The 27,338-nt window shown below is 39.1% G+C and overlaps 1 protein-coding gene across 1 annotated transcript in view; it reads left to right on the forward strand.

The window, feature by feature from the left end:
* Positions 1-27,338, forward strand: part of POLA1 (DNA polymerase alpha 1, catalytic subunit) — a 201,324-nt gene that overhangs the window by 34,634 nt on the left and 139,352 nt on the right. The window contains exons 24-26 of the mRNA XM_069784870.1: positions 2-126; positions 1,964-2,113; positions 2,341-2,463. Coding sequence (XP_069640971.1) covers positions 2-126; positions 1,964-2,113; positions 2,341-2,463 — 398 coding nt within the window. The remainder of the gene's footprint in view (position 1; positions 127-1,963; positions 2,114-2,340; positions 2,464-27,338) is intronic.

The following is a 27,338-nucleotide window of genomic DNA, read 5'->3' on the forward strand; positions in this document are numbered from 1 at the left end:
GGTTTTTATGACAAGTTTATTTTGCTTCTCGACTTCAACAGCTTGTACCCATCGATTATCCAGGAGTTTAACATCTGCTTTACCACAGTGCAGCGACTGTCATCAGAAGCACAGAAAAGGGCAGAGGTTTGTGTGCTTTAATTTGTGACTTAAGTTACAGTGTCTTAACTTCAGTGTGTTTTCTGTAAATCAGCTTTTTAAGAAATTGTTCTTTTTCACTGTTTATTGGGGTTCCCCCCCCCCCCCTTAAAAAAAGTGATTCTTCTTTAGAGATGCATTACAGAAAGTTTTGATTTGGGACTTTTTGAATATTTTATGTCTATCATCTTCCTTTCAGTAATACGCTTCTAGAATCTTGGTAAGTTCTCTCCCATCTAAATAAAATCTTGGTATCCTCATGAAACAAGATTTTCAATGAGGCTCTGTTGGCCCTTTTCAGCCCCAGGTCCTCCTAGCAATTTCTGAGCCCCTTGACCAATTTCATCCTAACTTGGTAGAGGCTTTGTAAAGTTAGGTTGCCACAGAATTAATGCAAACATACCTGAATGACAGAGACACAAGTCTCATGCTTCTGCCTGGAGGAAAGAATGCAGTATGAGCTCAATCCTTATTAGACATCAGGAAAACCACGTGTGTGCCTTGGGGGTGCGTGTCAGGGAGTGATACTGTGATTATGTCAGTTGCGGGACCAGCTTCACGGAAATTTCATGCTCTTTAATGCAGCATTAAACTGTATTAAACACAACTGAAAAACTTCCTGAAGGTGTGGTTCCATGTACTGTTTTCTCAGCAGCTGTGTTGGCCATGGCTTATCCACAGCTGCTTATTCTCATTTCCTCAGCTGTGCCGGCACAGTTGTTGGAGCTGTGCTGTAAACTGAAGTAGTGAGCTGGTCAGGTCTAAAGGTTAAGCCTGAGGATTTATTTTCAACTGGTATCAGCTCACAGGTTGAAATTAGTGTGTTGTGCATAAGTAGTTATGGGACATAGTTAGTCCTATAACAACTAAAATATCAGTGCCATAGCAGAAACAGGGAAAAAACTATGTGGAGCTCTGTCAGTAAGTTCCTCCAAACTCTCTGTGGATTTACCCTGCTTTCTTTAATGTGCTTTAAACCGAAGTAGCTCATTTTGATTTCTAGCATGGTATGATATTTAATCAGGTTTTGGTGTAATTTCTTGTTATGGTTCTTCCCAGACTGCTTTACTAAACTTGCCAACCTCATAGTATCTCTACTGCCCTTTCTTTCTGTATTTCTGTCTCTTTCATTGTGCTTGAAATGTCTTTCCATTTTTGCTAGGCAACCATTTCTTCGGTTATGCTAATAAGAATGTGTGCTTTCTGTTTCGTTGTTGTTTTGCTATAACCAAGAGTTGCTTGGGGTGGAGTTTTCATTCTGTTGTTACTGTCTATTTCTCTTTGCTCACTTATCTTTTTCAAAGTCTCAGTTCCACAGAGCATGTGCTCCATTTTATAGTTCTGAACACCAAATGTGATAATAAAAAAAGGATGGAATTTTTCAGCATGGGGAGAATTGCTTGTGTGTGTGCTTTTCTTTCTATTTTTATATCTATCTATATATACCTAAGAGTGAGAGTGTGTGTGTGTTTTGTTTATCTGGATTTATATACACACACACATATATATATATATATAAAAAAAACACACACACATTTAAAAAAAAAAATAAATAAAAATCTTCGTGCTACTGGTCCATGTGTCTCTTGGGTTTCTCCCAGACAGAGAAAGGCTTAGTCCCTGTCCCCCAGCGGGGACTAAGTAATATAGTTAAATACCACAAAAAGCCTCTCATGCTGCTTGTTCTGAACTGTGCTTTGGGCGCTCTGCAGGAGTAGATACAAGCTGTGTGATTTTGTTTTTTTTCCCCCAAGCTTTTCACTTAACACATTAAACAGTAATATTTAAGCAAAAAAAATGATAAGCAGTGGTGATCGTTTGACAGGTTGAAGAAGAGGAAGAAATTCCAGAGCTTCCGGACCCATCTCTGGAAATGGGAATTTTGCCTAAAGAAATCAGGAAACTGGTGGAGAGAAGGCGCCAAGTTAAGCAGCTAATGAAACAGCCAGATTTAAATCCTGACCTTTATTTACAGGTGTGTTTTATAGAACTCCTTTGATTTTCCTTCCACTCCCCTTAAGTGCCCTGATCAGCCTTGCAGAATAGGGATGATTAGTAGTGAGCACTGATTGTAATGTGCTTTACTTTCAGCCCATCATTGCTGCAGACTATATAAAAAGCTGTGAATGTAATTGTGAACATTGAGTTTTGTTCTCTGTTGCCTATGGTTGTACCATTTTTGTTGGTTATGTTTCTTTTCAGTATGATATCAGACAGAAAGCTTTGAAACTCACCGCTAACAGTATGTATGGCTGCCTGGGATTTTCCTACAGCAGATTCTATGCCAAGCCTTTGGCTGCTTTGGTGACACATAAAGGGAGAGAGGTAAGTCATTAAACAGGTTACACACACATGTAAAAAGGGTGAATTTAAGCCACCTAGTTTTTCGTTGAATAGGAGAATGGTCTTGTTTTCAAACCTGCTTTTGGTTTCAGAACTGTAGTTTTTATGTTGTACTGCAGATGTTGGAGAAAAAAAAAATGAAACTGGTGTCTAGAAAAGAATCAGATAAATGTGTCAAAAAGTACGACAAGTTGAAGCTCTAGCTAGAGCCTTATTTTGAATTAAACTGCTTAGTTTCAATGGACCAGATTATCGTGACAAAAAAATCAAGGCTGCTCTCACATTTTCCTTGAATTTACAGTTCTGCTTGATGGATTAGTCTTTGATTCAGTGGTATGCTTCAGCTTTAGATGAGCTTGTCTTTGGCCAGTCTGTCCTGTGCCCTGGTATGCTGAGTTCCTAAAACCCTCAAGTTTGTGACAGGGCTAATTAATCAAATGGTGACAATGGATTATGTATCGGGGCCTTATTTTCAGAAAATGTTTGTTTGTTCCGTAAAATGAAGCTTTGCATTAGCTTCAAGAGGCCAGATTTTATTTTAAGAGTCGCTCTTAACTTTATAGGCAAAACTACATTTGCTGTTGATTAGGATGACAGCTGAATACAGATCACATCAGTTTGGTCTCAGTGGGAAAAATAATCATTAAAGATCAAAAATGTACCACTGATACACAGTGTCTTAAAACACATTTTTTCATGATGCTTCATAGTAGTTCTTTATAGAAGAGGATACCAAGCAGGAACCTGCAAAGATGCCAGGAACAGACATGACAGGATGGCGGGTCAACCTTTTAGTTGAGCAGGGAGATGGATGAATTCATGTCTATGTTCAGAGGCACATACTGCCTGTGACGTGAGGGCACAGCTCTCCTTGCTGTGGACTACCCGATGTGCTGAAGGTCCATTTACAACCCCCAACTGATGTGCATAGGGGGATTTTGTTTCTGATAACACATCCTTGTTTGTAAAAGTCTTCCTATCTAAATAGTTCTCTAGAGATAACCCCACATTTGCTGTCCTCCCAATTTATGTAACCAGTATGTTTAACCTTACACACATATTTAACTAGGAAATAATTTCCAGGTTTGATAACTGTAAATGCGCTATGCATCCATGTGAATTCAAAAGTTGTTTTCTTTAAGGAAGTGGTATCTTTGTTGTTGTTGTAAGATTCTGATGTATTTATCTATCAGGTTGGTATGCAAAGCATTTGAGTATCATAGCTTTATATCTTCTAGTAGTATTTTACAAGTCATGAATTTGATTTCTTGGGTTTTTTCATGATCTCCATTAGTCATATGGAGCACCTGTCACAAACTGGGTATTGTATGGATTCTTGGGCTTTTGGCCTCTGTTAAGGGAGAAACATACTTTTTGTTTGCACATACAGTTTATTCTCAATTGTCTGTGACTTAGCAGTTATGAGATAATGGTGCATGAAATTTTGGTGTTCCTGCATTATGTTCCAAAGTGATGGTGGAATGGGAGAATCCTAAATAGGTGGTATAGGATGTCCTAGGTAGCACTTTGAGACACTTTGTCTTACATAGTTCGTTTTTGGTTGGAAAGGATTTCTTACCTCTTAAATTCTGGTTGTGCTAGACCTGGGCTTTCTTCTGCCAAGCCTTTACACACATTTGAATCTCCAGTTTTGTAGTTGCTCTGAGTTTGGGGAAGAACTTAACGCTGTGGCACAGTGTTGCCTGAAAGTGTCTTGTACCCAGTGCCGGTCTAGAAGTTCCTCTGTGAAACAGGGCTGCTGGGAGCACAGCAGAGATGCCAGCCAAAGTCTATGGGAGCCAGTCTGCATCTGGCAGCACTAGTGCTGAGCTCAGTGGGGCACTACTGTCTTGGTAAGTCTTTTCTGTGCAATACAGCACCTCCTGTAGAGCTAAAACTATCTTTTTTCCCATTCTTTGAGATAGATTAGTATTCATTACTCTGGATACTGTGGAGATAACAAACTTTTGAAAATTCGAGAATTTTTCAGGATGACCTGTCATTTTGTGCTTCTGTGTGAGTAGGATAGATTCTGATTAAATACACTGTATATGCTCTCTTCTGCAGAGCATTTTTAGGTAGGTCGTAAATAAACACAAACAGCTTTATTAGTTCCTTATTTCCTGAGTAGTAGTTTTTGCCATCAAAGATGACACCTTAGTTTTCCGGTTTTTTTTTAAGTTGAAATATTTAATCGGGAGAAATACTACTTTAAAATTTTATATTAGTCTTTCTATTCACAGATTTCCTCTTAGCCACTAATGCTAATATAAAAGAGGTAAATGTTTAGTATTAGGAGATTTGGATTCTCTCTATGCAAAGGTTAATTAAAAAATAACTATTATGGAAAAATGTGCTTAGTCTAAATTTAAATGGCCTTTTCTGATGATCAGTAATTGATAACTTTTTTTTTTTTAACTGTTGTGGAGGGGACCTGAGTAAACGCAGGTAGTCTTGTAGATGTCTAAGTGAGAAAAATACTGTGTGGGATGAAAACTGAACTTAATATTTGCACTAACACAATTACAGTTCAGTTCTAAGTCTTAGCAGAATAATTGAAAGTGGGAAATAGATATTTCAAGTTGAAGTTCTTGAAGCTCATTGTAGCATTCGGTTTTGACGTAGCTGAGAGAATGAGTTTTGATGACTTTTTAAATTGCTGCTTTCTAATTGTGTGACTGAAGACCCTTTCACTGAAGCTGTAGGAAGACTGAGTACTGCAAGTGTCTGATGCCGAGTGCTTTGTACTACCTCTCGTGGACTGTAACTTCTCTTTGTGCTTTGGCAATGCCAATGCACTAAAAGTAGTGGAGCTGCCATGGGGTTCCTTACGGTGACTAAAAATTCTTGTAATTACACATTGCCATTTTTAAAACTTGCTTATAACTATGCTAGTGTTTGACGTGTCTACTTCATTTTGATGGCAGAAGTATTAAATATGCTGTGGAAAGGCCATTTCTAAAGCCCGATCACAGTGCTAGGACAGAGTGTAACCTATAAGAGTTTAGTTCTCTGCAGTCAGCCTTGGCGAGATAGGAGCTAGTGCTCGACCTTTATTTACCTTAAGACATGCAGCAGAAATGTAGCAAAGCCTTACAACTCTGGCCATATGTAGGCTGGATCCCGCAGAGAGGTTAGTGTGTGGGATTGCAGTGAACGAGGTGTAATTTACATGGAGAGTGGAGTAATGGTAGTGAGTTTTCACTAGATGGCGATAGAGACCTTGAGATCATTAATCAATTAAGACTTTCATTTTTGTCACCAAGTGTTTTAAACGTTGACTATCAGTTTTTTCAAACGGGTCCTCCTTGTTTATTTTTTTTCAGTTGTGGGTCATCTCTAGCAGGGAAGGTGGGGCATATCAGTGTGAATTTGTCAGAATTTAGTGTATTGTACATTACAGGTAGACTGGTTAAGTTTCGGTGTATTTTGGAAGAAAAAAACAGGCAAAAATTTGAGGTGGGAGGAATTTAGAACTATAGCTCAGATCTGTTTGACCTTTTTGGAAAATGTAAATGTTTTCCTGTTTTCATCATTAGAAATGCATTGGTTCCTGTTCTTACAACAAATTAAAAAAGAATGCTTTCTGCATTTGCAATCCAAATATTACATTATTGATCTGGAATGTGTGAGAAGGATTCCTGGACCTTCTCCCCCACCCCACCATGTTACTAAGCGTTTGCCTGGACATTGCTCTTGTTGTAACTACGGCAGTTGCTTGCATGGAAAAGTAATAGGAAAATATTTAATATATTTTTAGCTGTCCTTTAATGTAATTTAGCAACTGCAAACAAGATGAGTCGGTGTTGTACAACCGGCCAGCTCTGCACTAGCAGGCAGTGTAAGGTCATGCCTTTCTGGCCTCTTTAAAGGACAAGTCTTTTGATGAAGTGTCAGTTGTCTCATTTCCCAAATGCAGGATGCCCTCTGCTGCAGGATTTTTCCTACAGGACAGCAAAGTTGTTGAGAGAATTTTATCTGTAGGCAGCTTGGTTGCTAATGGCTGCCACTCAAAACTGAGGCCTTTTCCAGGTACTTGCTTTTTTCCACATTGTTTTTCATTGTTGCGTATTTTTGCCCAAGCAGCTAGAAAACTTGCCTTTGAAAGGAAAATAACACATTTGCTGTTTTCAGCAGTACTAACAGGTAGATCTAGTGTTATAGTATGCAAAATAAGAGGGGGAAAAAGGCAATTGGGTTAATTCCAACTTTCTCATTCAGATCCTTTAGATACATTCTCAATTAATAATTAGTTTAAGGCCGTGGCAGTCAAAAGGAAAGAATAAAAGCATGTTATTGCTGCAGTCTGGGAAAAGAATGGATGAGGGAGGAGAAAGATGAAGTGGAGAAAGATGAGCTCATTTTAAAAAAATTAAGCAAGGGTAAGTAAGCAGGTTAATGGCCGTCTGTTGCAATTGTCTTCTGTAAAGAAATCCAGGCATCTCTTTTCTTGCAATTTTTTTTTTTTTTTTAAAGTCTTGTTCATCCAGGGAAATCAATCATCAGCTACTTTCTGTTAATTGCACCTGAAGTATTGGTTGTACAGTCTACAAGAGTTGGGATGTTGTCAGACTCCTGGTTTCTTCCATGTTGTAGTATGGGGAGAAAGGGGATTGTTAAAAGAGGGAAAGGAGCCCCCTAAAGTCTCATAGAAGCATGCTGTCTATGTTTAGATAGGGAATACAACATCAATGTAACATTTTTGGAAGACATGGAACTTGATGGCAAAGGCTAGGCAAAGAGTTTCTTAATTGCTTTTAAATATAAAAATGGCAAACTGAAATCTTATGAGAAATAGTGCTAAATTGTTTCAGTGCTCCTAAATGGAAACTGTTGGGGTCAAACCAGTTGTCACTGTTGTTAAATTTATCATTATGTATGCAATTGTGAGCTAGTGAAAAAGCTATGTACGTTACTCTGCATGCTAATATCCAAAATGAGTTAGAATAGACATTTCAAAGGAGAGGCTGCTTACAGTCTGAAAATGCGAACTGAGTACCAAGTAGTAGAAAAATTATGGAACATCTTAACATTCGTTGAAATGAAATATTATTATTGTTAGTCAAGTGCATGAGATGACATCTGGTCTGATAAAGACTTTTGCATCTCCAAGAAGAGGAAATGAAACATTTCAATTAAGAAGAATGGCCAGAATATTTTGGGTGAGGAGGAAATCACTCTGGAGGGAAAAAATGTATTTTATTTTATTTTGTGTGGTGTGGTTTTTTTTCCACTGGACAGAAAGGTTTTATTTAATGGATATTCACCAAGAAATGTTTAGAAAGATTGATCAGATTCGGATTGATTGTACAGCAAGTCAGATGAATAGAGAGACTTTCTTTTTTGTGACTGCTTATTTTAAGATTGTGCTATCACAAGAGGTGTGGTGCCTCTCACTTTCTGACTACTGATTTCCATGGATAGGTTATAGCAATTGCACGGCCCCATGGTGAGTTGGATCAGCCTGGTGATCTGAGTTGAAAACTAAGTCTAGAGGAAAACCAAATTGATTTCTGTTGGATCAATGACTCAGTGACTCACTGCATGCTCTTAGAGCTGGTAGAAAGTGGGGGCAGACCCGGTATGAGATATAAGGCGCCAGGCATGACCAGCCTTTTTTCAGCTCACACCTGACTGTGAAACTGTAGGGTTCATATTACTAGGACGAACATGGGGGTTTTGTTTGGTTGTTGTTTTCCTTCTCCTGTACTTCTGTGTTTTCTTATGGTTACCTATCTTGTATTTTGTTCCTGTCTTGCCAAAAGACACAGGTTTTGCTTGAGTCTTATCTTAACCTGGCTGACTAGGTAACAACAAGGTATTCCTCACCCAAAATTCTGGTAAAACTGAAAACCAGGGTACTGGGAGACCTTAAAGAACAAGGTCTCTGGCACATTCTCCATATTTGAAATGTAACAGTACAGCCCCTTGTAGAAGTCATGTGTGTTGGGTAGAGAGGACTGATACCTCAGGATCAGGAGAGGTAGAGCTGTCTCTCAATATCCCGTGGTAACAGGAAGGACTCTCAGGTGTGCAGTAAAAGGTTGGAGAATGCACTTGAATCCTGCAGCCCCCAAAGTTTGCCATGCTTCAGCTTTAGAATAACTGAAGAAATCCTTTAATCCTATCTAGAATACTGTAGGGATTATGGGATTCACAAGACAGAGATCCTTTCATGGTTCTCTTCTTCAGATACTGGCATAGAGATGTCTCATAAAAGGGAGATACAGGAGCACAGGAGCTTCACCATGAAGGTGAGAGCTTTTGCAACATCACACCACCATTTGTAAACTGCTTAGGTTCCGTTTTCGAACAAATTAGTTTTTCAATACCCACTATTAAGGTTGGAAGAATACAAATGCTAACTGCTGTCTTAATGTTTTTCTCCAGCCTGTGTATTTGTTTAGCACTATAAGTCTTTGCAGTTTGCATTTTCTTAGTTCATTAGTAGCTTGCCATAAAATATTTTGGGTTTTGAGACTTAACAGAAGTTGTTCTTCAGGGTGTTATTGCCTCACTCATTTGCGTCATGCATTTATCTTAAATTGGGTGTTGGCCTGTTCTAGAAACCATGGGTTTGTCTACCTAGATGGTAATAAAGTTTTCAGAATAAAAGAGACTTCAAATTAGGGGTTAAAAATAATTTTCCTTTTCAAGCACTATTCCTAAGAGTATAGAAAAATGATCTAACTGAAGTGTCTGTCTCCCACAAGACTTAAATAAATATTCATACTGTCCTTCAAAGGTACGACACCTTGATCTCATAATCAAAAAGTTTCATGTATTTCCTGGGAATGTTGCCCACTGTGCAAAAGCTTGCTGTTGTACAAGAGACTGTGTTAGAAGCTTTTTGCTCCATGCATAATTACATGATCTATTCTTTATCCTCTTGGATGAATACTCATTTGAGCCTACTGGATCTGCTGTTTCCAGGTGATGATTTAAGGGTGGTGGTGATCCTACTCTGACATATAGGGAGAGGCTGAGAGCTGGGTTTCTTCAGTCTGGAGAAAAAAAGCTTGAGAATGGAATTGGTTGTGGTCTTCAACAACCTAATGGGGGCTATCAGGAAGAAGTCAGACTCTTTGCAGAGATGCGTAGCCTTGCACCAGGCAGGAGGTTGGGTTAGATGATGTCCAGAGATTCCTTCGAACCAAAATTGTTTTATGACCATCAGTTTAGAATTTCCTTTAGTTCACGCTCAGATTTACCACTAAGGTCAGCTAGATCCAACAGATGCAAGAGTAGCAACTTGTCGTTTGAATTGAAGAAAACTAGAAGAATGAAGACATTTCAGCAGTGATACTTGTCTTACCAGGCTGTTTTGGTTTCAAAGCTTAAAAAAAAAAAAAGAAAAAAAAAGATCTTTGCCCTGAGTACTTCAGTTGCAGGTTTTGCTGTATAGATCAGGTTGTGTGGTTTCTTGCATGTATGTCCTTTCACTGGACCTGTGCCAAGATTCATTGGCTTAATTTAGAAGATATGCATGAACAGCTTATGCTATTTTCAGCATTGAAATACACTTAGGAGACAGATGAAACAGTTTGTTCAAGACCTTTATTTATCTGTGGAAGGTGGACTGTCTCTGCTGCAGGTGCAGTACCTTGTAAGGATACAGGAGATCTTGGTGGGCAACATCGAGAATTCTGCTTCGGACAAAGGATTCTTGAGAAGTAGATGTAGTTTAATGAGCTGGGGCATACCTGATGCAGATCTTTTAATGTAAACAAGCAATGTTAGAAGCAAGGAAACCTGTAAGTCAGGCATCTAGCCTAAGCTAATTTGTTCAGACTTCCTTTGTAGTAGAAAGAGGACAGTGTCAAAGCTGGATGAAATAAATCCCCACAAATTTTAGAGCATGATAGGTGATTGAAAGGCACGTGAAAGCTTAATTTATGCTTGCTCTGTCTGTCTGCTTTCCTTCCAGTGGTTATGCATAATGCAATGCAGGAGATGTTGCTGGTGGTAGGGTTGTCTTTAGCTTCAGGCTATGCCCTTTATCAAACTTACTGGGTAAGGTTTCAGGGAGTAGGATTAAATTATATATGTTGATATCTGCTCTACAATTTGATACTCTGTGTGTTTGCTGATTTGAGCCACTAGAAACAGTTGCTCCATAAAATCCTATTTCAACACCTGGATTAGTTAAAAAATAAAATCCAGTTCCCTTTACCTTTCATGTTTAGTCTGTTATGTTTTCATATGTTCTAACTGACAGACTTTAAAAGGAGCAAGACGTAGTTTTTTAGGTTGTTGGGGGTGGGAAGTGGTTCCCACTTGTGTCACTGAAAAGCAGTGCTCGTCAAGCACTGCTCATCAAAAACGGGGAATGTCGGAATGTCATTTGAACCTTACTGTGGGGATTAGTCCCTGGCAGTCATCTCTATGTGAGCTTGTGCTAGTCTTGGGGATTACATGAGACTGGAGAAACTTCTAAAATTTGGCTAATTATGTTTGGTAAGCCCTAGTTTAAAAAAAAAAAAAAAAAGAAAGAAAGAAAAAAAAGGTGGTCTTTTGATATGTAGCCTTTATGAATGATGATTCCTGATTTCTGCTCAGGTAGGGGCAGACAGCCATAGCCAAGCAGTTGCATGGCTGATTCATCTCAGATTGATCATGCCTTGTTAAGTTCATGCTGTCTTTCTAATTACTTGCCTTGTTCATGAAACAGACTGGAAATTGGCGAGTTTAAACTACTGAAGTTATCAGAAAAAGCAGGACTGTGTAATAATCTACACTGATGAAGTTCAGGGTCATGTTTCCTGAAATGCCTGGTAAAAAGGGTTTCTGTGATAGAGATATAGAAGACCTTGAGGTACTTTTTTTTTATCCGAGGAAAGTGAATCTGCAGAACAGTTGCCAGGGAGAAGGATAACTATGGTAAAGTAATCAGTCTTTATATGGGCTGTTTTGCCCTTCAGTTTGGTACTCTGAATTGTTCTGTGTGCAGCTTCATTCTATTAGGCAATACCACAGTTGGCACACTATTAATTTATTTTGTATTTTCTCTGACTGATTTCAGTGCAAAGGATGTTTTCAGTTTTCATTCTTCTTCCTTGATGCTTTTAATTTTACTTGGATATCAAACTGTCACAGGCTTTGTTGTACGGCAATTTGGAACTGGCATGTGGAAGACTGCCACAAAACCACAGGGACATCTCGGCCCTGTGCTCAAATGTATTGTAACTTTCCTGTTGGTTTTGCTGTGGTTGGAATTTTACTTGTTGAATCCAGAACTTCTTTGGCTGTACCCTTTAATTTTTGAACAACCCAGATACAAGTCAATGACAGCTGATGTTTTGGTTTCTATGTGACCTCCTTAATGTCTCCCCTTTCTCCTTCCTGTCTCCCTCAGAACTCAACATCATCAGCATCTTTAAACTTAGGCAAATACCATTTTTGTATTTGTTCAGAAATCTGTTGGTTTCTTTAAATCATAATAACTCTTCTGCCTTGATGTTTTAATGTGTATCATACCTTTTTTTTTTTGGTTCAATGCATAACTTCATATTTTTCAACTTAGAGTTAAAAGTAGTCATCCTGGAGCTAAAGAAAAATCAATGAGAAGCCTGTACTTAGACTGAGAACCCCTGCAGAAAGCTTTGATTAGAGAAAAGCTTTAGATCTGACTCTTATACACAATTGTCCATCAGGTGGCCAGTCATTTTGGCATGTACTACTGTATACCACAGATGCTAGAGATGGAAAAAGGTCTATTACATCATGTAGTTCATCTTCCAAAGTATGTATATAGTTACTTCAGCAGAGACATAACTCTTCATGGGTTGGTTTTCTTTTTTTTTTTGTTGAAGGCTGTTGTCCTTCAAGAAGCCACTTCTAATTTTAATTTTGCCATGGCTTTTGATCTGATTGCTTTTTGTGATCACTAGTTTTTAATAGGTTTAAAGATGGAAGATGAGCCTGCCTTCAGTAGGAACATGTTAATTGACAGGTGTCCTGAAGTTCCACGTTCTTGGCAGTGGTCCAGGATGACAGAGCAGTAATGATTTAGAAACTGCCATTCCTTCCTGGTGAAAGGATTGGAGGAAATCTGTGAAGTTATTAACTACTACTTGCTTCTAACAGATTGTGAGAAGATCATTATGGTGTCTAATTAGTAGAGATTACCTTCTTTACGCAGAATGTTTGGGCTTTTTTTAAATTGCTTTACATGCTGTCTTATGGCTCACGCCAATTTTTTTTTTTTCTCTCTTTAATGTTCTGGATGGTTACTCTGAGGATTTGAGTAAGGGATCATGTTCCTATCTCTGTGTGGTGTAATTAGTACAGCTATTTAAATGTTATCTGGAACCCATTTACCCTATCTGTCAGTTGCTGCTTAGTTCAGTGGAAATGCTTTTATGTAAATCACAGAAGAATACTTCTGACTTGTAACAAGATCAGGCTGAATTTAGGGAACTGAAACACTTCATCCTGGAATAAAAATGTCTTGCTGAATCAAGGTGGAAGATTATAAAAGCTGCCACTTTTAAAAAGTGTATTATGCTGACATATGTATATGTATAAATTGAATTAGCTGTGATACTCCTACAGTGGGAAACTTCCCACTGATTCTAAAAAATTTAGGGAAAAGCTGGCACACATGAAATTTTCCTCCCTATTTGCATGCTATTTGTTAGGTTGGACCAATGTTCCTTGATATCTTTTTGCAGTAGGCTACAATTTCTGCGTTTCTCTTAAGACCAGCTGAAGAGAATATTTGGAATTGATTAGAATATTTGGAATTGATGCCTGATGTGTGTGGGGGGGGCAGATGCTTTCCTTTTACTTCCTTTCAAGTAATTTCTTAATGAAAGTGGTTCCTTCAATGACTAGGAGATACTTGCGCTTTATAGGGATCTAACAGCATTCTTAATGATACTGATTGCCCTTAGGCTTCTGTGGAAGATTCTGTCCTAATCTTGGCTTATTTTATAACCACATAACAAATACAAATTTTTTTCTTCCATTCAAATAAAAACAACCCTCCCTTTCCCCCTCACTCTCCTTTAGTGTACAGACCTTTTGCCATCTGGTGGATCTTGAACTTTGATTTGATTACTCAAATATTTAAAGAAAATAATTATGAAAGTCTCTCATCTTTCATATATGAGCAAGTCATCTAGTTTTGGGCTTTTTTTTTTTTTTTTTTTAGAAAGATGGGCTTCTGACATGCTGACCAAGGGAAGATTAATAAATTGTGGCTTTTGTTTGTGTGTCTCAGTTTTCAGCCTGGAGTGTAAGCTTGTGTCACTTTGCTCTGTCATAAATACTGTGTTAAATTACAGCAATTTTTTTTTAAGAAACTGTTTGATTTTTTGCCAGGGATTCCTGAGCCATCTAGTAATAGTTTCAGGGATCCTATTCCTTCTCTGAAAATCAGTGCCAATTTTGGACTGTGCAGCTGTCCCAGTTTCCTTTTCGTTAATTTTCACTGTAGGAATAAATGTTTGTTGTCTGTTTATTATATTAGCTTATTTAAAGTCAGTTATTTTCTTCCCTGTGTAGATCTTGCGTCACTCTTTTTTTTTTTTTCTTTTTTTTTTTTTTTTTTTCCTTAAAATGGGAAAAGGAATAGATCTGTCAGAGATCTGGATGGTAAAGCAGTATGAAGTGGCATTTATTTGACTATTCCAGAAATGATCCTTCTGTTATTCCATACAGTACTGCATAGCTTTTGGCTCAGCTGGTCTGCATAATAGGGGACAGCCTCCCTGCTAAGCCAAGCAACTCCTTTTTGCTTTGAAGAGCATGTAAGGCATGCATGGTAGTAGATTATCACAATTATCAAGTATCAGTACTGACTTAGTATTTGTCCCTGGCCTTTTCCATCTTAAGGAAAGCCTGTTCTGTGACTGTCTGCCACACTCTCTGAGAGGAACTGGGGTTAATAGTTTATTAATAATTTGTGTTGTACGTAGAACATCATAGACTTGCTATATGCTCTTGAGCATAAGGGTTTTTTTGCAATTTTATATAACATAATGCATCTTTCACTATTTAAGCACTTCAGACAATGTTGGAAGCAGGCATTGTTAATGGTGTTTGGATTTGTATGGTCTCATAAGTTTCTGAAATGTAAAAGAAGAAACAACAAACTTGTTGCTTGCTTTGCATAACATGGAGGTGTTGGGTTTTGTCTTTAATTTTCAATATTTGTGTCATGGCCAATAGTTGTTTTAGGACTACAGTTAACGACCATAAAAAGACCAGTGACTCGCACTTGTTCCACGGAGGGAAGAGTTGGTGTTGTCTGAGTTTCTGAGTTGTTGCCGTGAGTGCTGGGGGAGATGGAGTTTGGGAAAACCTGAGCCAATATGCATACCCATAATGAAAGAAATCCTTTACATGTTTTGATTTTAACTGCTTTTTTGAATGCAGTAGGCACAGGTGCTTAAATATTAAGTCAGCTGTACTTAAAGTGTTTGGAAAAAAGAGTAGCATGAGCTGCAAATAGATTTTCCTAGACAGCAAGTAATGGATTTCCTTTTTATTATTTTATTTCTGTTTTCCTCTTTCCTGTTTCCATGTTTCTTCCCAAACGAGTACTTGAATCATACTTTTTGGTGTGTGCTTACTTGGGGACGGGGATGGGGCTGGAATGAAGGGCGGAGTGGAATTGTTGATGGGTAGTTCAAGAGGAGATTATTTGTCAAAAAATACTAGCAGCTTCTCTGATAACTGCAGAGCCTTGAAGTTAAAACCTGGAGGAGACACGGAAAAATGACTTTTACCTCAGCATTTAGTTCTGTCAGTGCGTTAAGAAGTTGAATGTCAAGAATAAAATAAAACAATCTGGAGAAGGATAGCTATGGGTCTTGAAGTCACAAAAATAACTTGGAAACACTGAATGCTCAGAACTGGTAAAGAGAAATACTGTGTCATGCTGAAGGGCAAGCAGTTTTGTGAGTCTATTGAGTCCAAAACTGTGCAAGAAGTCAAAAAAGCTTGGATAATTAGTTCTGTTCTGTACATACAATTAAAACAGCAAAAAAGTATTGAGCTTTCTGTAAGTCAAACTTGTGATTCAATGTCTGGATTTAAATAAACTCCTTTTTACTGGGGGCTGAGAACGAAGCTTCTCGTAGAGAAAAGGGCTTCAGCTGCCTTGCTGTTCTGTGCCTGGTACTGGACTTCCTGGGAAAGAAATGTAGATTGGCTATATGTGAAGCCTGTACATTAGGATGAGAATCACTGCTTGACTAGGTTTGGGTTTTGGTTTTGTGTTTGGGGGTTTTTTCTTCATTTTTTTTTCCTACGGAAGAGAGCAGCTGGGTAAGCTCTGTGGAAGTCGTGCTTCCAGCTCTGCTCCTTTTTTGCTGATGCCTTGTGTTGAACTCTTCCTGGAGGATGAAATGTCTCTTGGCACATTTGTTGCCATCTGCTGTTTGTCTCTGTTGATAAGGCTTAGTTAGCACTTTTCCTAGGAAAGTGCATGACATAGTTTCAAAATCTACTCCATTTACCTGTTGCTGTGGGACTAGGCAGGCCCTGCTCTAAATGTTTTCCAGCTGGTACATATCATTACTGTTTCAGATGACTAACATGAAAAATGATAATTGAAGCTACAAGCCTATTACGTAGTAAGCTTTAATTAGTTAAACTGCTTCGTATTCGTTTACTGTTGGTGCTAATGCTCTTGAAATTAATTGGCACTAAAGGGGGTTCAAAGTTTATATGCAATCATTGCTGTTATAATGTGCTATATTACTAGGTAACTTGGATTATTAGGTGATTTCATTCTCGATTATTGCTGCAAGTTAACAAGGCCAGAGTAATTATCTCATAAACAATAGCCTTGCTCGCAAGACAGATGCGGCCAGACCCTTCCCGCGGAGTTCGAGTGCCCGCTGAATTCTAGCGAATAGGCAAGGGAAGGTGATCTACGTATGTCACCCAGCAGCAGATGGGGAAGATTTTTAGAAAGTGGGATAGCACACTTTCAGATCTTCTGTTATGCTAATAAAGTTTTTGTGTGAGAACGATAGCAATGTGAATAGCCGCAATCTATCAATGACATCAACCCCTGGCATGTGCAAGCCATCAAAGCAAACACAGAATGCCTTTGTATGCATAGCTGGACAGTATAAACCAGTTGCTGCTAGAGTGAAGGTCATCTCTTATTTTCCTAGAATAGACTAAATACCTAGCATACACATTCATTAAACTTTTTTTGAACAGAAGTTGTGATTTGGTTAAAATGGAAAATTTAGAGTCATGGGAATTGCTAGACTCCATAGGAATTTAACCCCTAAATAGTTATTCTGTTGTTTGCCACTAGTGTACTACAATGTGGCTTGTATCAGCCTACAAGTGTCTGATAGGAGAAATAATAAATTTACTGGAGTAATATGATCTAGTAAGTATAAAGGATTATTAAGTAATAAATATTTAATACCTAAGTTCATATTTAAGATGGTAGGGCTTATATCAGAAATTAATTACAAGTGAAGATGACTTTCATGAGTGAAAAAAGGAAAAATTACTATGGTGAGACTGTGGAATAGCAGTATGACTGAATAGTGCCAACATGCACCTCTTGTTGGTCACTCTCCAAAATGCCATCAGGAGAAGGTTCAGGTGCTGAATCTCCAGATTTTTAAGTGTCTTGATCTGGGTTCTGATACTATTTTAAGTCCCTCTTTACAGACAGCATGCAAATCTTTATTTAGGACCATCTTTCAGGAACTGCACGGAACAGGTCAGGTATTTATTCCATCCCAGAAACTCCTGTTTCCAGGAATGAAAAAGCCTAACCACTAGATAGATCTCCTTACTTTTCTCTTTCTGTCACTTACATTCTTAAAGTAGAGATTGAGAAGAAGTTTAATGGGTTTAGGAGTGTACTTTGTAGATGGACATGTCTCATGTACGAATTTTAAAGATGTCACTGTGTTTCAAGTGAAAAGGGTGGATAAGTACTTTGCATGATAGGCTGCTTAGTGTGTTTTATTAGAAGCATCTGCGGAATTTTACAGTGGATGGTTCTTTGTAGCCATAGTAATTTTGCCCTTTTTGAGTAGTGTCAGCTTACAAGTTAGAATCTGGAGTATGCAGAGACATTATAAAGACTTTAAATACTGACGCACATGCAGTGGGTCAACTTTATAGGAACAGTTCTGAAGGTAGGATTTAATTTTGCGTATTTTAAGCTATGGTATTAAACCTACTGTTTAGGGTGCTTTTTTGTTCTCATTTTTAGTATTTACAATTGCAACATTTAATTTTCTCCTGTAAGAGACTGTAGTTGCCCAGAATCAAAAAGATGAGGAGTGCAGAAAAGAAATATCCTCGTGACTTTCTCATAACCATTACCCTTCAGGTGAGGAGTTATAAATGTGGAAGTACTGGACACTGCAGCTTAATTTATGTGCAACCTGCAAAGATGTAGAGGAACCTAAATGCCCATTTCAGTTGTTTTACACTTTTCAGCGAGGAAGGACAAGTAAGAATACTTTGTTAAATCATTGCACTGTAGATGTGATGCTATTAATGGTATCTATCAAGTGCATCTATTTGATAAGGTAGAGGGTTCCTCCACAGTGGATTCATTTTGATATTTCAGCCTTGAAACCAAGTTTCCTTGTTTGAATCTACTAAAATTGTTGGTGTCGTGTCTAATAACCCATCTGCTTCAATAATGATAAAGCCTCCTACTTAGTCTGTCTACCTCAAGGGAATAATCGAGCAGCCATTGTGACAAGACTTCTCTGAGCCAACAAAATACATTTTTCTCCAGGAGTTCCCTTGGAAACATAATTTATTTTTAAGGCAATAGTGATAGGGGCCCTGAAATGAGGCTCAATGAGGAACAAATATCTATCTTAAGTTGTCTGTCATGGCCAGTGAAGTGACAAAGAAAACACCAAAAAAACAACTTCACCTTATTTAAAAGGGAGCCAGATATCCTTTTGAATTGGACTGTGATGTGTGCTTTTAGGGGGCTGGGCTTTATGACTCAGTCCTGGATTTCTTAGTAGGCCTTTTAGCCATGTGGTAGACTGCAGGCTGCTTCAGTTTTTCTTCATAAAGTGTTGAAGCAATTGTGTTGTTTTGGTTTCCTGCTGTGGCAGAGACCGTTACCAGTCAGAGGAGCCAAGAATCAAAATTCTGTAAATGTCTGATGTTCCAAATGTGTGTGGTTTGGCTTGGCATCTGTAGTTCAACTCTTCCTCCTCTTTCCTCCTCACTGTCTTACGGGTCCTCTTATGTGATCAGCTTCTTGTGTTTGTTGGTGCAGATTCAGAGTCCCTGCAGTTGGCAGCATAAATGAACCATGTTTCAGTTCTTTAACTTTGTGGCAAAGGAGTTGCATAGAGGTAGCTGTGGATTTCCCATCATTTGTGTTAAATCAAGATCATATGCCTTGCTTCTAAAAATTATGCTGTCACTCAACCTGAAGTTACAGGCTTGAAGTAGAGACTATTTAGTAAAATTTTACGGCCCATGTGCTATACAGGAAGGTCAATAAGGAATCACTGCAGTCTTCTGCCACACTGAAATCTTATAATTTATGTGACAGATGACTCGGATAGAATTTGAATGAATTGGGTATCTTTGATAAAGGTAATGCTGCATAATTACAAGAAGTTATGTGTGGTCAGCCAGAGAAGGAACAGTGTATTACCCATCTGGCACAACATAAAAATATTTGTACTTAAAAATTGGTACTCAATAATCCCTTAGATTGGACCTTTCAATGTTTACCTTGTTTAATGCTCAGGGGATTCTTTGTTCATGTACTTGATGTTTATAAGAGGTTTCCTGTAATTCCTTCCCAGGTGAGCACAATCTTGTATCTTTAGTTTATTTTAAGGAAATTGTTTGCTGTAGTCTACATCTCTGTAAAGCATTGTGCAAGGAGAAAGTGATGCTTCACTTGTCTCAATTCAGTCTTGAAATTATTCAAGTGTCAGAGAGGCCTGAATGCCCGAGCGTGGTTCAGAAAGAAAGAAAACAAGGGGCCTTCTTACCCCAAGTGTCACATAGTCAAGATCTAGAAAAAGTTGATCTAATTATTATTATTTTTTTTTCTCCTTCCACTTCCCTCCTTTTCTTTTACCTCAACGTACCTTAGTCAAGCATTAACTCTTGAGGCGATGCTTTGACTCATATGTTTATACATAATTTAGCCATGTCACTGTAGTATGGATGCTGCTTGTTTGACACTTTTTTTTGGGGGGTAGGTCTTCTGTGGTTTTGCTGTTGTTTCCAGGGTTCAGAATATTAAAAAAGAATAAATAGGTAAAGGAATAAATGAAGAGCTGAAGACACAGAAAAAACCATGTACAATAGAGACAGGGGAGCCAAAACTTACTCACATATCTCCTTAACAGGCAGAAAACGTAGAAAAAGATGCCGCTGACTCCACAGGGGTGGGATTTCTTTGTGGTGGAGGAAAACCTTTTAGAGCAGGTCTTACGTACTTATATGTATAAGGATACTGGAGGCGTATTGTACAACTGGATTTTGTTTCTTGCTGACTTGCCTTCCTTACAAATTCTTGTCTGTTTTAATAGCTCTCTTTCTCCTTCCCTTCCTTCCAAAGTGTTAGATGTCTTTGCTGCCAAAGCATCCACATTTTGTGTTTCCAGTCACTTCCCAAATTTGTCATCACCACTGCTCTTCTTTTTTGGCCTCTCTAGTTGAATGCCATGTTGCTTATAGATCGAGGTGGGAGCCTGGAATCAAGTTCCCAAACCTGTTGTGTAAAATTCAACTCTCACAGCTGTTTGAATTCAAGTGAGGTGTTCAGGGTATGGGGTGGGTTGAGGAGGGGAGGACCAGCTGCTGATGAACTCCAGGGTGATGCAGGTGCCAGCCAGCAGCATTCGCCTGGCTGCTCCAAACTGGCTTTTCTTTTAAGAGGATGAAAGTGGGAGTTGCTGGCCAGACTCTGGTTTGTTTTCTGGGTAAACCAAATGGAGGGGCCATTTTCTGCCTGGAGAGCAAGGACCTGCTTTTTGCCTGGGAGGTAGGAAGGGAGGGATGATGTTCTGGGTCTGTCAGGATGCTCTGGCCATGAGTGGTGTATTGCAGTTGCTGAGACGTACCCAGCAGCATCTCCTGCGCCAGTGCTCCTTTTATTCTTTCCCTGCTCTGCTCTTCCAGCCCAACCGAGGCATTCGCCAGCGGCTCCCTAATGAACTAATGAATGTGCTGCTTGTGGCTTGTTGCTGTAGGAGCAGAAGGCTGAGACGGCTTGCACCACTGCATGAAAGATTAAGCAGTTAAGTCTGTCTTCGCTGTATTTCTCTGTAGGTGGGTTTTTTGTTGTTTTTCCAAGTACTTCCACCGTCCGTCTGTGTGGGGACGTTTGAGCTGTATGTTACCGCTTACCCTGTTGTTTTGAGGTGTGGTTTCCTAGCTTTCTCCCTACTATACACTTGACAAGCTTGGAGTGTCCTTGAACCTGCCCTCCCCTTTCTAAAGCAAAGAATGAGAAGCCTTTAAGCAGCTTAAGTGTCGGCCGTGTCGCAGCTGACAGGAAACCGATCTGCCGCTTGGCCCCGCGCGGTGCAGCCTGACTTGCCGGTGGCATGCACCCAGGCTGTGTGAGCCTCGCGAGGGCTGGGGGGGTGCATGCCGTGGGTCCCCTCTGTGCCCCAGCAAGGTGGAGTTTGGCTGTGGATGTGGTCGGAAATCGCTGTCTGTCCCAAAATGTTGCGGACGTTCGCCACAGCTGTCTGTCCTGTCAAAACAGGGACTCGTCTCAGGGTTAAAGGTTGATGAAAACTGTTGCTAACTTGAGATGATTGATGTTGGAAAAACTAATTAGTGAGCAGGGGCAATTAATTTCATCACTTGTAGCGTAGTTTCTCTTCCAGGTTTTGAAGAACTTTGCTGAGGGGCACCTATGTTACCAGCTTCTTTCTTCTTAGTTGAAGTAGGGATGTGTTTTCAGTGGACTGCTTCCAAGAGGAAAGACGGTAAATTAATAAGCAACACTTGAATTTAATTGTGAAGGATTCCTGTGTGATCTCCAAAGGATGGAGGGGCTGTTTTTGCTTAGAGATGGACATGTCAGATACCCTGATGAAATTTTCAAATGAAATACCTTGTGATAGAGTTGGGAGCTCATTGGCCCTGCTCCGTGATGGGAGGTGTTCTCTGTAGTTGGGGAGGTAAGAGAGGAGTGTTAAAAGGGTATTCTGGTAACATTACTTTGGCTTATTCAATTGCTGATGACAAGACAATGTGTTTCCACTTTGGTCCACGCTGCTAAAGTGTAATATAATTATTTGTATTAGACACCAGCCACCTGTTAATATCGTTCTTCTAAAGGTCATTGTGTGGTGCCTTGCTGTCTGAATTTAACGGCCCTGTATCAGGTTTGTTGGTCACTCTTTTGTGTGACACCGGACAAGTGTTTGTGGGGAAAGAATGTGAACCCGATACCCCAGCGGCCGGGGGAGAGGAGAGGACCGGGGGAGAGGGGAGGACTGGGGACGGGCTCCACTGCTGCTATTGTTGGGCCACAGGGCCAGGGCTGGAAAACACGCCGCTTCCTTCTGAGGTGCTTTCATCTAACATAGACCTTGTTCGGAGCAAAAATAAATTGCAGTAATTTCCACGAGAGGAGCAGACTGATGTCTATAAACCCTAACTTTTTGGTACCCCTGGATGTGTAGGGGCACTGGGTTCCTGACCTGGGCTGTAAAGGAGGGGAGGGGAGGGGGTGCTGCTTGGCTGGCTGGCCGGCCTCCTAATGCCATGAAAAGAAAGTGAGGTGGTGATAATGTAATTGTGCCTGGTGACAACGGGTAGATGCTTGATAAGTTATTTTTAAACATATGGTGTTGGCAGTTAACCTTAATCCTGGTGTTGGATTCATTTATTAATGTCTGTACAGTGACCTGAAAATGCAAAGCACTGTATCATTGAGAAATGTTGACCTTGTTATCCGACAATTTTTAATTAATTTTGCTGAATAACAAGGGTGGCGTGCGTTTAACTTGAACTTTTGCTCTTCCCACCTGACCTGGTATTAGCTTTTGGGAGAGGTGGGGGACAGGTAGGACTTGTGGATGAACTTCTTCCATGCCTGTATCCAGTAAATGTAGCAGATGCAAGTGACTGCTGCTGCAGGGGCTCAGCTGAATGACTTTGTTTTCAAATTTCCAGAAAATGAAAGCTTCAGCTGCCAAAAGAACAAAACAAAGCACCTGGTTTACCACATGGTGTAGGACATTCCAGCACTCGCAAAGGGGGAGGGTTGGCTTTAAGCCATCTATATTCCAGTGTCATTAGTAACTGCTACTAACTGTTGGATTGAATTGCTGCTGGCTGAGAAAGAGCAAGGGCTTTTAGAGTCTTCTCTACAATTGAAAATAGTCATATGAAGAACTCGATTACTGCCAATTTTATAAGGATCTCACTTTTATCAGTTGCATATTTATTGGTTCAAACCATTCGAGCTTCATTATGCGCATGTAGATAGCTCGTTGCATTTGTCTGAAACGGGTCATTAGGGTCTTCAAGCATCCTGGCTTTATAAAAATCTAATTGATTATTTCTGCTGTGAAAGAGTTAATGAAGGATCACTCGTGGCTTTTAATTTTCAGCTAATTAAAAGGAACGGCTGTTTTTGCCTTGGCACTCATAGTTAGAAGTGCCAAATATAGGATTTTTTTGTGTGTGAGTTGAAGGGTGAGGAGGAGGGGGAAAAGTTACATGTAAATCATTTAGCCATTAACCTAATGTGGTGGATTTATAAATCCTATTACTATAAGCCCTTTTCATTTCCACTGAGGCCTGACGTGTGCTTGATCCTGCTAATGTAAAATTCATTCTGTCTAAGTGATTACTGAAGTAAGACACTTTTAGTCAATTTTAATCAGATTGTGTGAAACTTGCTTGAACACTAATGTTAAGTAAGACATGGACACAGTTTGGCCATGTCTTAATTAGCCTTACAAATCAGTTAGACTAGGAATCAATCAGTGAGCCAAGTCTATGAACCTTTTGACACCTAATGCTTTCTGTGGGGGGAAGATCTATGCTGAGGGCTGAAAATACAGGGCTTGGAAGCAAGATTAAGATTGTAATTTGGTGTTCTTGTTTTATGGTATGCTTCGCAGTCCCTCACAGTGTGCAAGTCCTTTACGATGCAGCCCTCATTGGTGTTTCAGAGTTGAGGCCAGTGGGGTGCTTCCCATAGCCCATCATAAATTCCCATCTCCGCAGCAGGAGCAGCAATTGGAGTGTTTTTCTGAAGCTGCTTCTGCTCCAAGATACATCTGTTATTTTGGCGGAGGGGGGCGAGGAACAGCTAATCTTAAAGTGTTGTAACCTCTGCCTTCCAAGCATTCACTGAGAATGACTGACTTGGATTCATGGGACATCTACGCTTCTTGGGTATAGCTGTCCCTGCTTTTTCTATAGGGAGACGTTAGTATGGAAGATGTCTGCCTCACAAGCCCCTCAGATATTGCTCGCTGGTGAGATCAAAAGTGGTTTTTGTGAAATGTCATCCTTTGAAAGACAAAGAGTTTGCTGTTTTTAATGTTTCTCCTTTTTCATTGGTTTTTAAGTAGGCTTGGCTCTGACATGAGCCTCGAAGTGACTTTCACTCCATGTTAGTTTACCCAGTTTTTGAAGACTTATTACTAGCCGGTATCTTTAGTATTCTCATCACGTAGAATTTCTGTATTGGTAACAGCTTTTGGTATTTTCTCTTAATATATGAAACACTTCCTTTTATTACCAAGATGCTTGGAAAACTTGTCATGTCCTTGAAGGATCCCATAGAAGTCTTTGTTGGTTATTTTGTTTTCCTACTGTTGCTTGTGGTTTCTTCTGCAGCACAGTGAAAAGCCTTAGGAGAAAAGGATGCTTGCAACATATGGAAATAAAATGTTGAATACCAGAAACAGCAGATGTTCTCTCGAAGTAGGCAACATCTTTTGTAGAAGTCCCAACGGTATGTGCATTGTGGCTGTGCTGGGAGCTTGACTCTCTAACCTGGTGGAAGACAGGCCCATTGTAAATGACCAGCTTAGACTGGAGATTTTGTTCTGCCGTTGTAGAAAAATTACCTGCATGATGATTTTGTTTTTAAGCTTGAAGATTCAACCACCAGCAGTGTCAGCAAACCCTTTTAAAAAGTCACTCTAGAAGTCTGTATGCTACAGGCTTTGTAAGTTGTTTTTATTGCTCAACTTCCAGGCAATTTAAATATCTTTTCTCCTCTGTCTAACCTGTTAAATTACCTCTCTCTGTTAGGGTGAGTGTACCTCATTTAGTCAGATGTTACTTAGTTGATGACATGACTGCAAGCACATGTGGAAGAGAGAGGGGAATATGTTTTTTGCTTGATCTGAGTGCCTCTTTGTCTTCTGTTCTCTTTCATACAGTTACTGTTGGTCTGCCAGGTGTGCCTTTTTGAATGAAAATGAGAAACTTCTTTAGTGTAGAACTCTTACAGTGTGGTTGGGATGAGGCTCATTTGAAAAGCTTTGAAATTAGATGTTAATTACCTTTCTCTTCTACTGGATAATCTTCTGTACTTTAACCAAATAAGGATAATCTTCTATACTTTAATCAAATAAATATTCAAATACTTTGAATTTGCCATATTTCAGCTTTGTGACAGTTTTCTTATGTGATGGATTGTAGCAGAGCAACTAATCATGAAAAGGGAGAACTGAAACAGAAAAATCATAGTAGTTCAGGTGGATGAGACATCTGATCTATTCTAGACATGTAGTTAAATGTAGTTGATCTGAATAACCATACAGTGATGGGCTAGTAGATGAACTGTGGAGGTTCATGTCAGCCTTTTTTTTTTTTTTTTCCTTCCCCCCCCCCCCTTTTTTTTTTTAAGATTGTAGCTGCCAGTATCATAAGATCAGAAGCTCAAGAAAGATGTAATGAAGTCCATTCTAGATAATATTTTAGGGTAACGTTTTTATTGATCTTGGTCAGATTGTGGTTGGTTCTTGACTTTGAATATTAAAGTGTATATCTTCCTATAAATGAACATAAAGGACCCAGGATACCCTGCTTCAGAAAAGAATATGACCTATAAAAGAGAAAAGATGTCTCTTATCAGCTGTATTGCATGTATATTTCCTGGGAAAATCCTTTCAAATCTCTTGTTTTGCAGCTCATCAGGACATTCTAAAAATAGTGTCACCTATGTCAGAAAGCAGCAGTATCTCTTAAGTGTTCCAGAGGTTGGTGGGCAGGTGTGTTTTTTTTTACCCGGCAGATTTAATATGTTTTTTAGTAAGTAAAAATATCAGTATTCTTGAGGTTGGGCACTTGTTATTCTTCTGATCTCTAAAGGGAATGTGTATGGGCTTTTTTCATGGTGTTTGTGCCATTTAATGGTAAGACTGATAGATTTGTTTGTTTGTTTACTGAAACACAGGAGGCTCTGTCTGAACATCAAGTGCGTTTTTACTGTGAGGGTGACCGAGCCCTGGCACAGGTTGCCCAGGGAGGTTGTGGAGTCTCCGTCCTTGGAGATACTCAGAGGTGTCTGGACATGGTCCTGGGCAGTCAGCTCTAGGTGATCCTGCTTGAGCTGGGGGGTCGGACCAGATGACCTCCAGAGGTCCCTTCTGACCTCAACCCGTCTGTAATTCTGTGATTTTGTTTATATTTTTTTTAGTTCAAACCAAGTCTTAGAATACCTGAAAATTCCTATGGGGATTTCTATTCTTAAAACGTATCCCTATCTTTCCTTCCGTGTTGGGGGTTGGTTGGTTTGTTTGTTTATTTTAGACATCTTTAGTAATCTAAAGGCATTAAAAAGAAGCTTAGCAACATTTGTATCTGTAATAGTAGTGGATGAAATCAAGCCACTGTCGACCAGTGCTTCTGGTTGGATTATTATATTGGCACTAAAACTTCTCTCAGGGCCCTGCAGGTCTCATTTCAGGTATAATTCTAATGAGAATATTGAATGACTGGTGTGACAATAATGTAAATTAGTGCTGGTGCCTTCTATTTAAACTGAAAAGTAAGAGCAAGAGAGAGCTTTGAAAGAAGGCTTCCTTGGCATATGAGTGAAAGCTGAGGTTTTTTATTAATGATTCAAACTCCTGTAATAAGAAGTAGGAAAGCTTGTTAGCTATGTTTTTAGATTAAACAAAACCTTTAGGTTGTGATGTTCTTTCTTTAACAGAATTTGTGGGATGAAGAATTTAAATGAAAATTTCCAAAGTCAAAGACTGATTGAGTTAAAGTATGTAACATGAAATCAATCCTGTCAAATTGTAGGGAAATAAGTGAGAGATTTATAAACATTGTTAATGGTTTAGAAATCTAGTTTTGTGCAAATGTGTTTTGAATTCTTTACAAATGAGATAACAGTAGGTCTAAATGACAAATTAAGGATTTAAAAAATAATCAGCATGCCTCTCTTGCAGTAATGGATTTATGGAGGTAGCATGCTTTAGTTGCATTTATAATTAAGGTTTTTCCATCATTAGAATAGAAATATATTCCTGTTGAGCAATATCATTTTAGGTGAATTATGTGGATTGAGTGAGTGGCAAAACTCCACTACTTTAATCCGATGTGTGGCTAAAAGTCAGTATTTGGATTGGACTCCTAGAGGGTCATGTTGAAAGGTTAAATACATTTGTTTGTTTTCCTAGTCTTCATATTTCCATATTCTTTACAATTAACAAACAAATCCATATCCTGTGGTATTATACAATGACAACTTAACAACTTGGCTTCATTAGTAATGAAGCCATACTGCTATTAATTTCAAAACTCTAAATACTGAAATGGGTGGGCTGTACGTGGAGTGCTTAACGACAGACTAATGCATAAAAGTAACTTCTGAAACTGTCATTTCTTTGCATGAGTTCATAGTCCTGAAAAATTAAATTGCATGCTTT

This window comes from Haliaeetus albicilla, chromosome 6 (genome assembly GCF_947461875.1).
Source record: "Haliaeetus albicilla chromosome 6, bHalAlb1.1, whole genome shotgun sequence".
NCBI classification, from domain to species: Eukaryota; Metazoa; Chordata; class Aves; order Accipitriformes; family Accipitridae; genus Haliaeetus; species Haliaeetus albicilla.